The 13474-nt window shown below is 44.8% G+C and overlaps 1 protein-coding gene across 1 annotated transcript in view; it reads left to right on the forward strand.

Annotated features, from left to right (window-relative positions):
- SI (sucrase-isomaltase) overlaps positions 1-13474 on the forward strand; it is a 250836-nt gene that overhangs the window by 161027 nt on the left and 76335 nt on the right. Inside the window, exons 9-14 of the mRNA XM_081910668.1 lie at positions 1103-1215; positions 1859-1984; positions 5190-5321; positions 5444-5563; positions 7653-7766; positions 8327-8411. Of these exons, the coding sequence (XP_081766794.1) occupies positions 1103-1215; positions 1859-1984; positions 5190-5321; positions 5444-5563; positions 7653-7766; positions 8327-8411 (690 nt within the window). The remainder of the gene's footprint in view (positions 1-1102; positions 1216-1858; positions 1985-5189; positions 5322-5443; positions 5564-7652; positions 7767-8326; positions 8412-13474) is intronic.

The following is a 13474-nucleotide window of genomic DNA, read 5'->3' on the forward strand; positions in this document are numbered from 1 at the left end:
AACAACAACAACAACAACAACAACAACAACAATAAATTGTTTATACCCCGCCAATCTGGCTGGGTTTCCCCAGCCACTCTGGGTGGCTTCCAGGAGAATATTAAAATACAACGATTCATCAGATATTAAAAGCTTCCCTAAACAGGGCTGCCTTCAGATGTCTTCTGAAAGTCCGATAGTTGTTTATTTCTTTGACATCTGATTATATAAATTTGCCAAGGAGGTCCCCCACATATTTTGTGGGCAGATAAGGAATCCAGAAAAGTCTCAGAATTTTCAAGTTTTAGAAACTGGCCTCCCCAAATTCTTCACACGTGGGTGGTATAATGGTGTGTGGGGAAGGCAAAATTCTCTTTCTCCGAAAGCTCTCTTCTGAGAAATCTCAGATTACTTTGTGCCCAATGATATTATGTTGTTAGCTCATGGTGGTGGATGAAGGGAAGCACTGGCTTAAGAGAGGAAGACTAGGAGGAGTAGGAGCCAAGCTCCAACAATATTGAAAATAGATTCACCTTTGCGTCCAAAATTCCTGCATGGTGAAGCTGGGGAGTTCATTTCACAGAATATACCTCAGGGGAAGAGAAGACTGAACTTCTTCAAAAGTGTTTGAAAAACTCAAAATATAAAGTATTATTATTTTAAACTGCCCTCATGAATTTCCCAGCAGCCTTTCTGGGAAACCTGTTTTGTCTTTACCATATTGAAACAGCACAAGCATATATGAACTCTCTCCATTTATTTATATTATCCTCCCGCAACATTGTGTCATTCATATACTGTATTATTGGACTACATTATTGGCTGGGTCTGAAGGGAGTTGGAGTTCAACGACATTTGTAGGCCAGCAGGTTTCCATAGTGAAAATGTAATGCAGTTATGGATTATAGTCTTGGATCACTTTCTGTTAATCATGAACTCTAAATACAAAGAACTGCAGGGCACAGATTGATAGTGAAGTGATTCCCATGCACAATTCAGAAATAAGACATTACTCACAGGTGTGCTATCATCTCCCTCACATTGCAAATTGATCCCGCCAGTATGGCAAAGGAGAATACTTTTGTTTTAGCTCACCTTAATATGCTTTTTCTTCCCCTGGCAGATTTTGCTCTCCAACCTGTTCCAGCTGTTACATACAGAACAATTGGTGGGATTCTAGATTTCTATGTCTTCTTGGGAAATACTCCAGAGCAAGTTGTTCAAGAATATCTTTCGGTATGCTTCTGTGGCATGCAAGATTTTACCATTAGCAATGGTAAACTGCTTGTATATCTGTGAAAAGCAGTTTCCAGGGGCAGTGTTACTTTTAGTCAAGCAATGTGTTAATGATTATTTTTATGCATATTCCCTTTCTTTGAGCCAAAACTGAACACGCCCATGTGCAATAAATGCCTTTAATTATGCCCTTGAAGACAAAAGAAACAACAAACCAAAGACTCCAGGATGCAGTAAATGATTTTCAAATTAACTACTCCTGTGCTCTTTGGATTTTATACTACGCTCCCTTTCTCTTCCCTTGATTTCTTCCCCTTTTATCTTGTTTATGTGTTCAAATCTAATGTCCTCCTTAGTGTAACAGTAGTTCAAACTAAGGGAGTCTGCTCCTGGCTGACACTGCTAATAGTCCCATTCCAACCCCAGCTCCCCCCCGCCCCGTAGCCCAAACAATGGTATAAGAATCAATGGTAGACAGATTATCTGAAGACAACAGCCTATTTGGAAGGGAAAAGCCCCCATTACCAAAATTGGGCAGACTGGGTTTTTTTTTGCCCATCTTCCACTAAACTGTTGCTTTCATTTAGAAATACAGTGATGCAAAAACTACCTTTTATCTTCTTTTCATGTCTTAAACTTGCAGCTGATAGGACTTCCACGTATGCCTGCCTACTGGAATCTTGGGTTCCAGATCTGTCGCTGGGGTTACACTGACATTGCTGACCTGAGAGCCGCGATTGAAAGGAATCGGGAAGCTGGCATACCATATGTAAGCATAATAGGTCTGATCAGTTGGGAAATTTGCCCTTTATTCATACGTGTGCTATTATTGTAATGTGATCTTGGCTTGGGGAAGCAGGTCCCGTGCCACTAGCAGAATATATGAATGGAGTTGAATAACTATGTAAATATTAATAGACTTATTATATCCGATGGGTATAACTCACAGCGACTGACAAATGCCCTGACAGGAGTGGGATAAATTTGGAGTAACTTGAAATTTGTTCTCTGAATGTTGATGCTGTGAACTTGGAGATATCTTTAGCTAGAATTACAACAAGCTCATGTTGGAGAACGCTTTTAGCCTGAGAGCCATATCTTCCCATGGAAAACCTTTTTCCGGGGACTGAATGTCACAAGTAGGTAGAGGAAGTGGGCAGAGCAATGGATTTGAGTTTACGCCTGATTTTCCATGTCAATTGTTTCCAGGGGGGGAAGATCCATTTGCAACCCCACCAGCTCAAAAAATCATGGGAATTTCAGGTGTTAATTTCATGTGACAAAATTTGAGGTGGTATCCCGGCATGCAGTTCTTTCCAAATGCTTATAATTTAGTGTGATATGGCATATCAATCTAGAAGCCACTGTTCTGTAACGCAACAGGTATTGCAGTGCAAAAGGAACATTAGGAATTGGGGCAGAAGTGCTAGCATTACTAAGCAGAAAAACTAAAGCCCAAATCTGAATGCAGCCTAGAGTCTTCAATAAAGTTTTCTAAGTTGAGCAAGCAAATCAAAAGAATGTGGAGATGGCAAAATCAAGGATGTCATTTTTGAAAGAGTTATCCCTACTGGGAGCCTGGTAGGAAGTATGTCTTCCTGGAGGCTGAAGAACTAAAATGAGAACAGGTGCTAATTTCCCTTACACCTGAGAATCTTTAGTTATTGCAAAGAACAGCTGCCCTTGCTGACAAGTCTGTTGAATTAGTTTGTGAAAATGTATTTTCTTGCTATGATTAAAGATTTTGGATTCTGGGAGAACCAGGTTTCTATGTAACGCTAATGGACAGGGATGCCTGTGATGATTCTTTCTTTTTCGACTTCTTGAAGTCCACTTTTCATCAACCCGCTTTACTTTTCATGTATATTAGGGAGTAAATCACATAAAATACAGCCACACCATAAGTTGCCATAGTAATAGAAGTTGCGGGGTGGGGATGAATTATATAACGCATAGTAAATGCTTCTTATTTGGGCTTTACATGCATGAACTGCACAGTTGGAAACCATTTAAGTTTCTGAATTTGCCTTTCTAAGCTTTGGGATGGGAAGCAGCCTGAGTAAAATTATACACCAAATATGAACAAGCCACTTTATAGGAAAATGATCTTATTACATGTGGACTCATGGTAGGATTGTAAGATTCTGTCACTGGTTGCTTAAAAATTGGGAGCAGCCCGTGGGTCTCAAGCACACATTTCCCCCCATTTTTTCCTAGTGCAAATTCCTCTGCCTTACTCTTTTCAGCATCGATCATAATATTGTGTTACATCCACAGTGACAGTCTTGCTAAACAGAGCTGTTTTTAACTCGAGTTTGAAACCAGGTTGAGAAGGGAGTTTTGTAAATCTTGATTAAAGATCATACCAGGGCAGAAGGAACATCGCACCAGTTTTCTAAATGTATTTATTTCCTACCTTTCTTCAAGATGCTCAGGGCATCCTGTGTGGTTATCACCCATATTACCTTTTCAGAAACCCCATAAAGTGGGGACACACACACACACACACACATATACAGACATATATACATATATATATATAATAAACTGTCCAGTAGCACCTTAGAGACCAACTAAGTTTGTTCTTGGTATAAGCATTCGTGTGCATGCACACTTCTTCAGATACAATGGAACAAAAGTCACCAGACCCTTATATATAGTGGGAGGGTGGGGTAGGGTTTTTCTCAGTAGGGTAGTAGGAGATGGGTGATTGACTCAATGGTTATGGTAAACCTGTTGACCCCTGTTAACGACTGCAATTAGTCCTACAGGAAAAAGCACGGGATAGTATGCAGATGAGAGATAGTGACTAGTGCACTGAGCTGCATTGCTGATTGGGGATTGGAATCCTAGTTTATCCGGTCCTAATGCAACATGCTAATCACTGTGCTATTCAGAAGATGACATAAAAAAGAAGCACATTACTTGTGTGGGGAAGGGAGCTCACTTACGAGTTCTTACCCATAAAACATTATTTCTGGACTAAGATGAATATGGTGGTACCTTGGTTTAAGAACAGCTTAGTTTATGAACAACTTGGATTAAGAACGCTGCAAACCCGGAAGTAGGTGTTTTGGTTTGTGAACTTTGCCTTGGAATAAGAACATGTTTCACTTCCTGTTGGGTGTGTTCCATTTGTAAATTGAGTCCCCCGCTGCTATTGGAAAGCACGCCTTGGTTTAAGAACGCTTTGGTTGAAGAACAGATTTACAGAACAGATTAAGTTCGTAAACCAAGCTACGACTGTAGATACAACTGGAAGAGCAAGCTTTGTGTTGTGCTGGCGGGGTGGGTGTGTTTAATTCTGGCCTCCTGCTGGCCAATGCACTTACCTGCTGGCCATATCTCGACTGGCAGGTTCAGCGTAAATCCCCAAAATGGGGTTTCAGCGGATGGGGTGTGTGAAAGGCTGTATCCCAAGCAGGTCTCTCTGCTGTTGCCAGACAGCATTGCCCTGTGCTTCAGACCTAATTATCCTTTCCCGCAGTCTTCTGCCATGGCTCTTGTGTCTACTTGTCCATGTTACATATCACTACGTCTTGCGAGAGCAAATCCCATAGTTTAACTACAAGCTCTGTGAAGAAGTTATTTCTCTTGCCTGCCCTGGATCTTCTGAAATCTAGCTTCATTGAATGATGAGTTCTAGTGTTGGGAGAGAAGGAGAGAAACTGTTCTCTATCCATTTTTCCTACACAGTGCATAATTTCCTGCATTTTATACATGGTAACTTACCTTGGTATGCATATACAAACTTGGTAAGTTGTCCTGTGAAACGTTGGGGAACCTTTTGGCCCTATGTGCTCAGATTTCTGATAAGGAACAGAAAAGTGGTAACATTTTTGTCACTGTTAGGCAGTACAACATCCTTTCCAATATAATACATTGTGTCCATTGTAAAGGGGGAATACGTGACTGGAACAATTTTAAAGTTTCAATATGTTTTTGTACTTACAGCGATTTCCATTTTCTTTTAGGATGTTCAGTACACTGATATTGATTATATGGAAGACAAAAAAGACTTCACTTATGATAAAATAAAGTTTGCAGGCCTCCCTGAGCTGGTTCAAGAGCTTCATAACAATGGACAGAAATATGTCATAATACTGGTAATTTTCAGCGCATTTTACTATTTCATGGATTTTGTTTTCTTTTGGGTTAAATATTATTGCAAACTATTGATTCTGGACAGTTTGTGAGAGGATAATATTTTCTGTTCCTAATTTTTCAGGATCCTGCCATTTCTATTAATGGTCTCCGTAATAATACTCCATATATGGCCTATGAAAATGGTAATCAGATGAAAGTGTGGGTCAATGAATCAGATGGAGTGACACCCCTTGTTGGAGAGGTAAGTAGCTGCTTTTACAAACTTGTAGCTTAATCCCCTTGGAGGTTCTTTCTTGTTGCTATTATTATTTAAATTCATATACCGCCTTTCATCCAAAGATCACAGGGCGGTTTACAGTATTGAAACAATAATAATCCCTCCCATACAGTTGACCATATTGAAATGAATGAGGTTTTAGGAAGAGCAATAAAGGGCTAAGCTCAAGTAAATGTCTGAAATGTTTCTATTCTTTCTTTGCAGACCTATGACTTTGCTCACTAAAATAGTATCTAGACTGTCAGTTTAATCTATAACGTGTCCTTTCCCTGACTACTCTTAATATCTTTTCCCCAAATGGTTTATTTTTCAGATAGTCACACTACATATGTATGCAAGTCCCTTTCATTCTATAATGTTACAAACATTTCCAGTGCCTGCATTCTTTATTATTTTTTAGACTTCATGGGGAATATTGTTCTTTGCAGATTAAAGTGAGATACACATCTACTATATATTTTGTAAAGTTGTTTGTTTACTATGCATTTGGACACTATTCTGATACTGTAACCAAATTTTGCATAATGGTTCCAGAGATCAAGGAACAGGTTTTCTTCTGTGTATGGATACAATTAGAGGCTAAATTGAATCAAGATGGTGGAGGGAACCTTTCAAAACAACACTGATACTTTTTGTATTGTTTCTTAGAATTCATAGAGTACAAGGATGCTGCTACTATCATTATAAATAAGCAAATAAGAGGAGTCTATATTTGGTCACATACACACAATAGCTTTAAAGCACATATAAAGAACATGGCTTCTCCCAAAGAATCATGGGGCCAGTAGTTTACTCCACACAAAGCTACAATTCCCAGAAACCTTAGCAAATCATAGTTCCCAAGATTCTTTGGGAGAAAGTGAAGTGCTTTAAGTAATCCTTAAATGTATGGGACACATGTGACCTTTGAGTGAAGGTCCTTTTGGGGCTGTCTTTTAGGAAATGGGGGAAATGAATAAAAATTGGTGAAAGAACACACACCTCCAACTCCTTTCCCTACACACTAATGATTTTGAGGCCATTCTGGTTTTGTTTTTTTAAGCAGGAGGAGTGTGTCCCTTACAACATCCTGCACCATGGGTTGATAAGCAATGGTTCTCACATCTAAGCATCAGAAAAAGATTGCCTTTTGTTCAGTTACTCCTCATCTGAAAGTTGAAAGACTGAATTTGTTTTGCTCATAAGATTTTACACCCGTCTATGTTGGTTCCAGGACGCAGGTGGCGCTGTGGGTTAAAGCCTCAGCGCCTAGGACTTGCCGATCGAAAGGTCGGCGGTTCGAATCCCTGCGGCGGGGTGAGCTCCCGCTGCTCGGTCCCAGCGCCTGCCAACCTAGCAGTTCGAAAGCACCTCCGGGTGCAAGTAGATAAATAGGGACCGCTTACCAGCGGGAAGGTAAACGGCGTTTCCGTGTGCAGCTCTGGCTCGCCAGAGCAGCGATGTCACGCTGGCCACGTGACCCGGAAGTGTCTTCGGACAGCGCTGGCCCCTGGCCTCTTGAGTGAGATGGGCGCACAACCCCAGAGTCTGGCAAGACTGGCCCGTACGGGCAGGGATACCTTTACCTTTACCTTTATGTTGGTTCCAGTTTATGGGCCGCTACAGAAGACCTATTTTTTGAGGGTTCATCCTGATTTGCTTGCACAAAGCTTATCCAGTGTTAGGTTATCTCTAGTTTGTATAGAGCATTTGCTCTCATTTGTTTGTGGGACAGTTATATGACTATACACATTCATCCTGGTTTCCTTGTGAGGTGTTTGTCTTCCCATTAGCCATTCATTCATCCACACCTTTAAGGCTTTGCAAAGTTCAATAAATCAGATTCTTTTTTAAAAATTGGATCTGTTATGCTAGGGTGACAAAGCCCTTCCTTCCACTTCAGTTGCTCAAACCTTAAGTTCTGGCTTCTGTGTAGAGCCTTCTTGTGAAGGCTGATAAGCTGGAGACACCATGTATTTTAAATTGCATAAATCTTCCTTATGAATTTGTCCAAAGCTCCAAATCCATTTCAAAATATAGCTGTTCACTGTTGTATGCTATTTCTTATCTGCAGGTGTGGCCAGGATTAACAGTTTTCCCTGATTATTCCAATCCTGCTGCTGATGAATGGTGGACTAAGGAGTGCAGTGATTTTCACAATCAGGTCCCCTATGATGGACTGTGGATTGTAAGTACTGTACTATGCATATAATTTAAACACTAATGTTTTGAGAAGGAATCCCTTCTACCACTCAGTAAAGACAGCCTCTCAAAATTCTTCACTGTGTATTGGGGCACCAACTTGCCCCTCCCCCATCATTGAGGGGCCCCGGCATCTTAAGTTTTATTTTCTTTCCAGAAGAAATTCTTTGTCAGCAGGTCTGCTGTCATTTTATCCCAACCATAGCTTTATTTAAAGGCAAGGTGGAGAAAATGGCAGCTGTCACAAAAAAAGAAGAAAATGTTCAGTAAAATTGCCCTCTTACTTTTGGAGAGAGCTGTTTTTTAAAAATAAAATAAAAGATTACTGAATAGTTTTTAAGATTTCTTTGTCTCTCCAGATGTTTTTGTACCATAACTCCCCTCTTCCCTAACCATTGGCCATGGTGGCTGGGGGTGTTTGGATTTGCAGTCCTGCCACAGCTGCATGCCCCCCCATTCCTCACTCCTGCTTAAAAAAATCAGATAAATAAAGATGTTGATTTAACAGACACCATATACTCATGCATTTCTGCAAATATATCCTAGGACATGAATGAAATATCCAATTTTGTCAAAGGATCAAAAAATGGCTGCCAAGTGAACAGCTTGAATTACCCTCCTTTTACTCCAAGTAAGTTCTTGCATGTAAATCCTTATGCAAAAGCCGGTTTGTCCCAGGATCAGTTGACTTTTTGCTTATTTGGGTAATCAATGTTTGAGGAAGAAAGCAAACAAATGGGGACTAGAGACTTAAATATATCACTGAAATAAAATAAAAGATATGCAAGAAAGTAAAATAAAATAAACAGAAAAAGTAAATGAAACAAATAAAGGAGAAGTCCAGATCAGTCAGGTGATTGTTCTTGGTAGGCTTACCATATGTCAGGTAAATTCCTGACATGTCCTGGTTTTGGGGTGTAAAAATGGTGTTGGGGGAATTGTGTCAAATCAGCAAAATGTCAAGGAAAACCTGGATGCATGGCAATGCAACGGAAAAAGCATTGAAAACAGCTCCCAAAGTTAAAAATCACTCCTTTTTTGATCCCCAAAAAGCCTCAACAATTTTGGGCTCTTTCTAAAAAAAAAAAAAACGGTGAGTGTCAGGAATTAAATGTTTTGAAATATGGCAACCCTAGCTCTTGGGCTTGGAATCAGCAATGCCAGCCAGCCAGCCAGCCAGCCGAAGATGCACTATTCCAGTTCTCACTTGAAGTTAGGGGCCATGATGGACTGTTATCATGTTGCTAATACAGTATCAGTATTGATCTAATAGATCAGCTGTTTTAGGAATAAAAAATAAGAAGCAGAACTGGCAACAAAATGGTGTTGTATGGAGTGCTCCAGTTCAGGAAGCTAACAATGGACGCTTCTTAAATCACCCATTCCATTCACTCCACTGTTCCCTGACCCTCCCAACAGTCAGTGAGCATTCTCTCTTTCTCTGTCTCTCTTCAATAGGTTTATTTGGGTTTTCAAATTTACAATAATAGAGAAAACAAATAAGGCAATTGTCAGGGTTTCTGGGAGAGAGGAGGAGATGACAGAGGAGACGGAGAGCGAGTGGGAGGAGGGGCAGAAGGATGAGGAAGAAGATGACGGAATTCTGAGGGAATCCACGAGTCTGAGCAGCGAGTCAGAGGACTCTCAAAAGGGGGTTACCTTAATCAAGCAAAAGGGAGGAGAAGGGAGAAGCGGAGAGGAGCCCAGTGGAAGACAGACGCAGCAAGAGGCGTCTCAGCCGGAACGGAGAAAAGGGGGTGGAGTCGTCAGCCTCTCGGAGGGAGCAGGATTAGGAGAGAACAGAGAAAGGGGGTTGGAGCAAGGTGTTCAGCCGGAAAGGGTGGAGAGCAGAACAAGGGGTGGTGTAGCGGTCGAAAGAAAGGTCAGCAGCAACGTACACGCGCCAAGTTCAAACGTAGAGGCGCGCGGAAGTGGAGAGAGCTCAGGGGAGGAGCCCGGCCCTAAAGCCAGAAGGAGGGGGGAAGAGGCGGCAGAGGATTCAGCCTCAGGCGAGTCACGGAGAGAGGGAACCCAGGGGGGCAGGAAGACCCTGCGGAAAAGAAAGGAGAGGAAGAGGTGGTCTAGAGCCAGGCTATTAAGTTGGTGTGGAAGAGGGGAGGAGTCAGAGGGGACTTCAGCGGTCTAACGTGACAGACGTACGGCCACGATGCTGAACTGTACGAGAAGCAGAAATCTTCAATAAACTTTTCCTGTAAATAAACTGCAACGGAGTGAGGTCTCTTGTGAGCTGGGACCCGTCCTGGGTGGCCGTGACAGTAAGTCCCCTCTCTGAAAGCAAAAAATTTTTTTTGCGAAGCTCACGAACGGGAGCAGCCATGAGCGCTGAGGAGCAGCTGGTTGCACTGCGGGATCAGGTTACCGCTCTCACATCGGCAGTCATTGCTTCGCAGAAGAAGAATGACGACTTGGAGAAGACGTGCCAGGATTTGCAGGCAAGGTGGGAACACGCGGACAGGGGGGGGGCCCCAGGTTCCAGAGCGGAGGGCATTGCGCTTGGACGGAGGGGGGGTGCCCTGGTTCCGCATTTTAATGGCAACTTGCAAGACTATCCCAATTTCAGAGCGGACGTCGTATATGCACTGCATTTACTCCGTCACGATTTTAAAGATGAGGAGGAGAAAGTGGGGTTCATTGTTTCGCACCTGCATGGGGAGGCCAGGGCTTGGCTACGCAATCTGTGGCGCGAAGATGGACCGGCCCGTCGCAATTCAACTGCGTTCATCAAAGCGATGGATTCTTGTTTTCAATTCTCTGTGGATGTGGACATTGCGCGCCGTCAAATGCACGGGCTGAGGCAGGGGAAAGCGACTGTGCGCCAATACCACTCTAAATTTTTTGCATTGCTCACCGCCTTAGATTGGCCAAAGGACAGTAAGCCGGTCAGAGATCTTTTTTGGGAGGGATTGAGCCCCCCCATCAAGGATGAGATCGCTAGGGGGGACAGACCCCAGACCCTAGAAGACGTGGTGCAACGGGCTTTAGCTATTGGAATTCGACATGAGGGACGTCCGTGGCACGAGGAGGACGGGCCCCAAGCGCGTGCGCAAGCGAGGACTCTCCCTTTTGTGCACAGGGATTTCAGCCGTGCGCACCCCTCGCCAATGGGGAAGGACAGCGAGGAGCCAATGGAGATTGGTGGTGCTAGGGCTCAGAAGCCATCCCAGTGCCCTGTCCCTGGTGCAGCCAAAGCGAAGCCTCCTAGAGGAACCAGGAAGTGTTACATCTGTGACAGTGCGCACCATATGGCGAAAGAGTGCCCCCAGAGGCTCCAGAAGCACACTGCAGCACTGGCAACTGTAACAGCAGAGGTGCAACCAGGGGAGCAGCTTCAGGGAAACGACAGTGCCTGGCTGGAAGCAGAGCTACTGGGGCTCATCCAGGCGGATCTGTAGACAAGCCCCCAGCATCACTGCAGAGCGTGGACCCTTTGCCTCCCAGACCGGCAGTTCTGCTCACAGCAACACTCCAGTTGCCTGATGGGAGACTCCTCGAGGTTCCAATAACGATCGATTCGGGAAGCAACGCCGACTTCGTGGGACTGCAGTTCGTTAAGCAGCACAACATGGCGCTCCTGCCTGCAACGACGCCTCTAAACGTGGTCACGGTAGACGGCAGGAAGTTGCTGGGGGGGCAAGTGGTGCAGCAAACCCCTCCCATGATGATGCAGATTGGCAACCATCGAGAACTTATTAGTTTCAATGTCACCCACTTATCGGACACACCCATCGTGTTAGGCATGAGTTGGCTGGAGAGGCACAGTCCCGCGGTTGCGTGGTACCAGCGGCAGATCACCTTTTGTTCATCGTATTGTGCTCAGCATTGCTTTCAGACCGATCAGGGAGGAGAAGCCGAGCAGCAGTTGCATCTGGGTATGGTGCAAACAGTGCCTCACAAGTACCAGGACTTCTTGGAGGTTTTCTGTGAGAAGGAAGCTGACAAGTTGCCGCCTCACAGACCTTACGACTGCGCGATTGATTTAGTGCCAGGGGCGCAACTGCCTGCTGCCAAGCTGTACTCCATGTCGGAAGACGAGATGCAAGAGCTTCGGGAGTTCATAGACCATAACCTCAAGCGAGGTTTCATCCAGGAATCTAAAGCAGCGGGTGGCAGCCCTGTGTTCTTTGTGAAGAAGAAAAACACGCCCCAAAAAAGGCTTATAGTGGATTACAGGTTCATAAACAGCTTGACTAAGCCCAAAGCTTTCCCCATGCCCAAGATTGACGACCTTTTAGCGACCGTCAGGAGGGGCTTACAATCTCATCCGCATCCGGAAAGGAGATGAGTGGAAGACCGCCATGTTCACCCCTCTGGGCACATACGAATACAGAGTCATGCCTTTCGGTCTCCAAAATGGCAGCCACGTTTTTCAAGCATTTATGCACCACGTGCTAGCAGGTCTCCTCTACAAGAAGTGTGTCTGCTTTCTCGACGATATCCTGATTTTCTCGGAATCGTCGGAGGATCACGATAAGGACGTGAGGGAGGTCCTGCAGAGGCTGAAGGACCACAGGCTGTACGCCAAGTTGGAAAAATGCCAGTTTGATGTCAGAGAGGTTGATTTCCTTGGCTACAAGTTGTCCGACGAGGGACTGGCCATGGACAGGGCTAAGGTTCAAGCGCTGTTGGACTGGAAAAGCCCTCGAAATCGGAAAGAGGTCCAGAGGTTCATCGGCTTTGCCAATTTTTACCGCAAGTTTATTAAAGGTTTTGCGAACGCGACGGCGGCTATCACTGACACCCTCAGTTCCAAGAAGAAGAAGTTCGTCTGGACCGAACAAGCGGAGCGGTCCTTCCGGACGCTTAAAGGTCTTTTCGCCTCCGAAGAGCAGCTGCTCCACGTGAATCCCGGCAGACCCATGCGGGTAGAGACCGATGCGTCAGACAGAGCGGTTGGGGCCGTTCTTTTGCAAGAGGATTCGCAAGGCAACTGGAGACCGGGTGCGTTCTACTCCCGGAAGCTCAGCAAGACGGAGCGCAATTATACCATATGGGACAGGGAGTTGTTGGCCATTCATGCAGCCTTCAAAGCGTGGCGACACTTCTTAATAGGAGCCAAGCACACGGTGCAAGTCCGCACGGATCACAAGAACTTAGAGTATTGGCGGACGGCTAAGTTACAGACCCAGCGACACATGCGCTGGGCGGAGTTCTTTGCGGATTTCGACTTCAAAATAGAATACATCCCAGGAGACTCCAATGTTATTGCAGACGCGCTGTCCCGAAAGCCGCAATACTTGGAGGAAGCAGCTCCAATCGCAGCAAAGCACATTTTCGCACCGCAGGCGTGGACGTGCGCTACCATCGCAGTCGACCTGGACGCGGTGCGACGCGCGTTGCAAAGGGATCAGTTTGCACAGTCCAAGATGGAGGAGCTACGCGGAGGGTCGCGAGACAACGATGAGTTCCAATTGCAAGATGGACTTTTGACTCGTAAGGGTGCCCTTTACGTGCCCACCGACGATCTTCGAGCCAAGGTTCTGCAACAATTGCATGACGCCCCTAGTGCAGGCCATTTCGGCAAAGAGAAGACGATGGAGTTGGTGGCTAGAGACTTTTGGTGGCCCCAGATGAGAGGAGAGGTGGCGGACTACGTCGCCAGGTGTGATATCTGCCAGAGGTCCAAACCAGTGCACCAGAAGCAGGCGGGATTGCTAGAACCGCTGGAGACACCGC

This window comes from Podarcis melisellensis (genome assembly GCF_964234715.1).
Source record: "Podarcis melisellensis genome assembly, chromosome: 5".
Lineage (NCBI taxonomy): Eukaryota > Metazoa > Chordata > Lepidosauria > Squamata > Lacertidae > Podarcis > Podarcis melisellensis.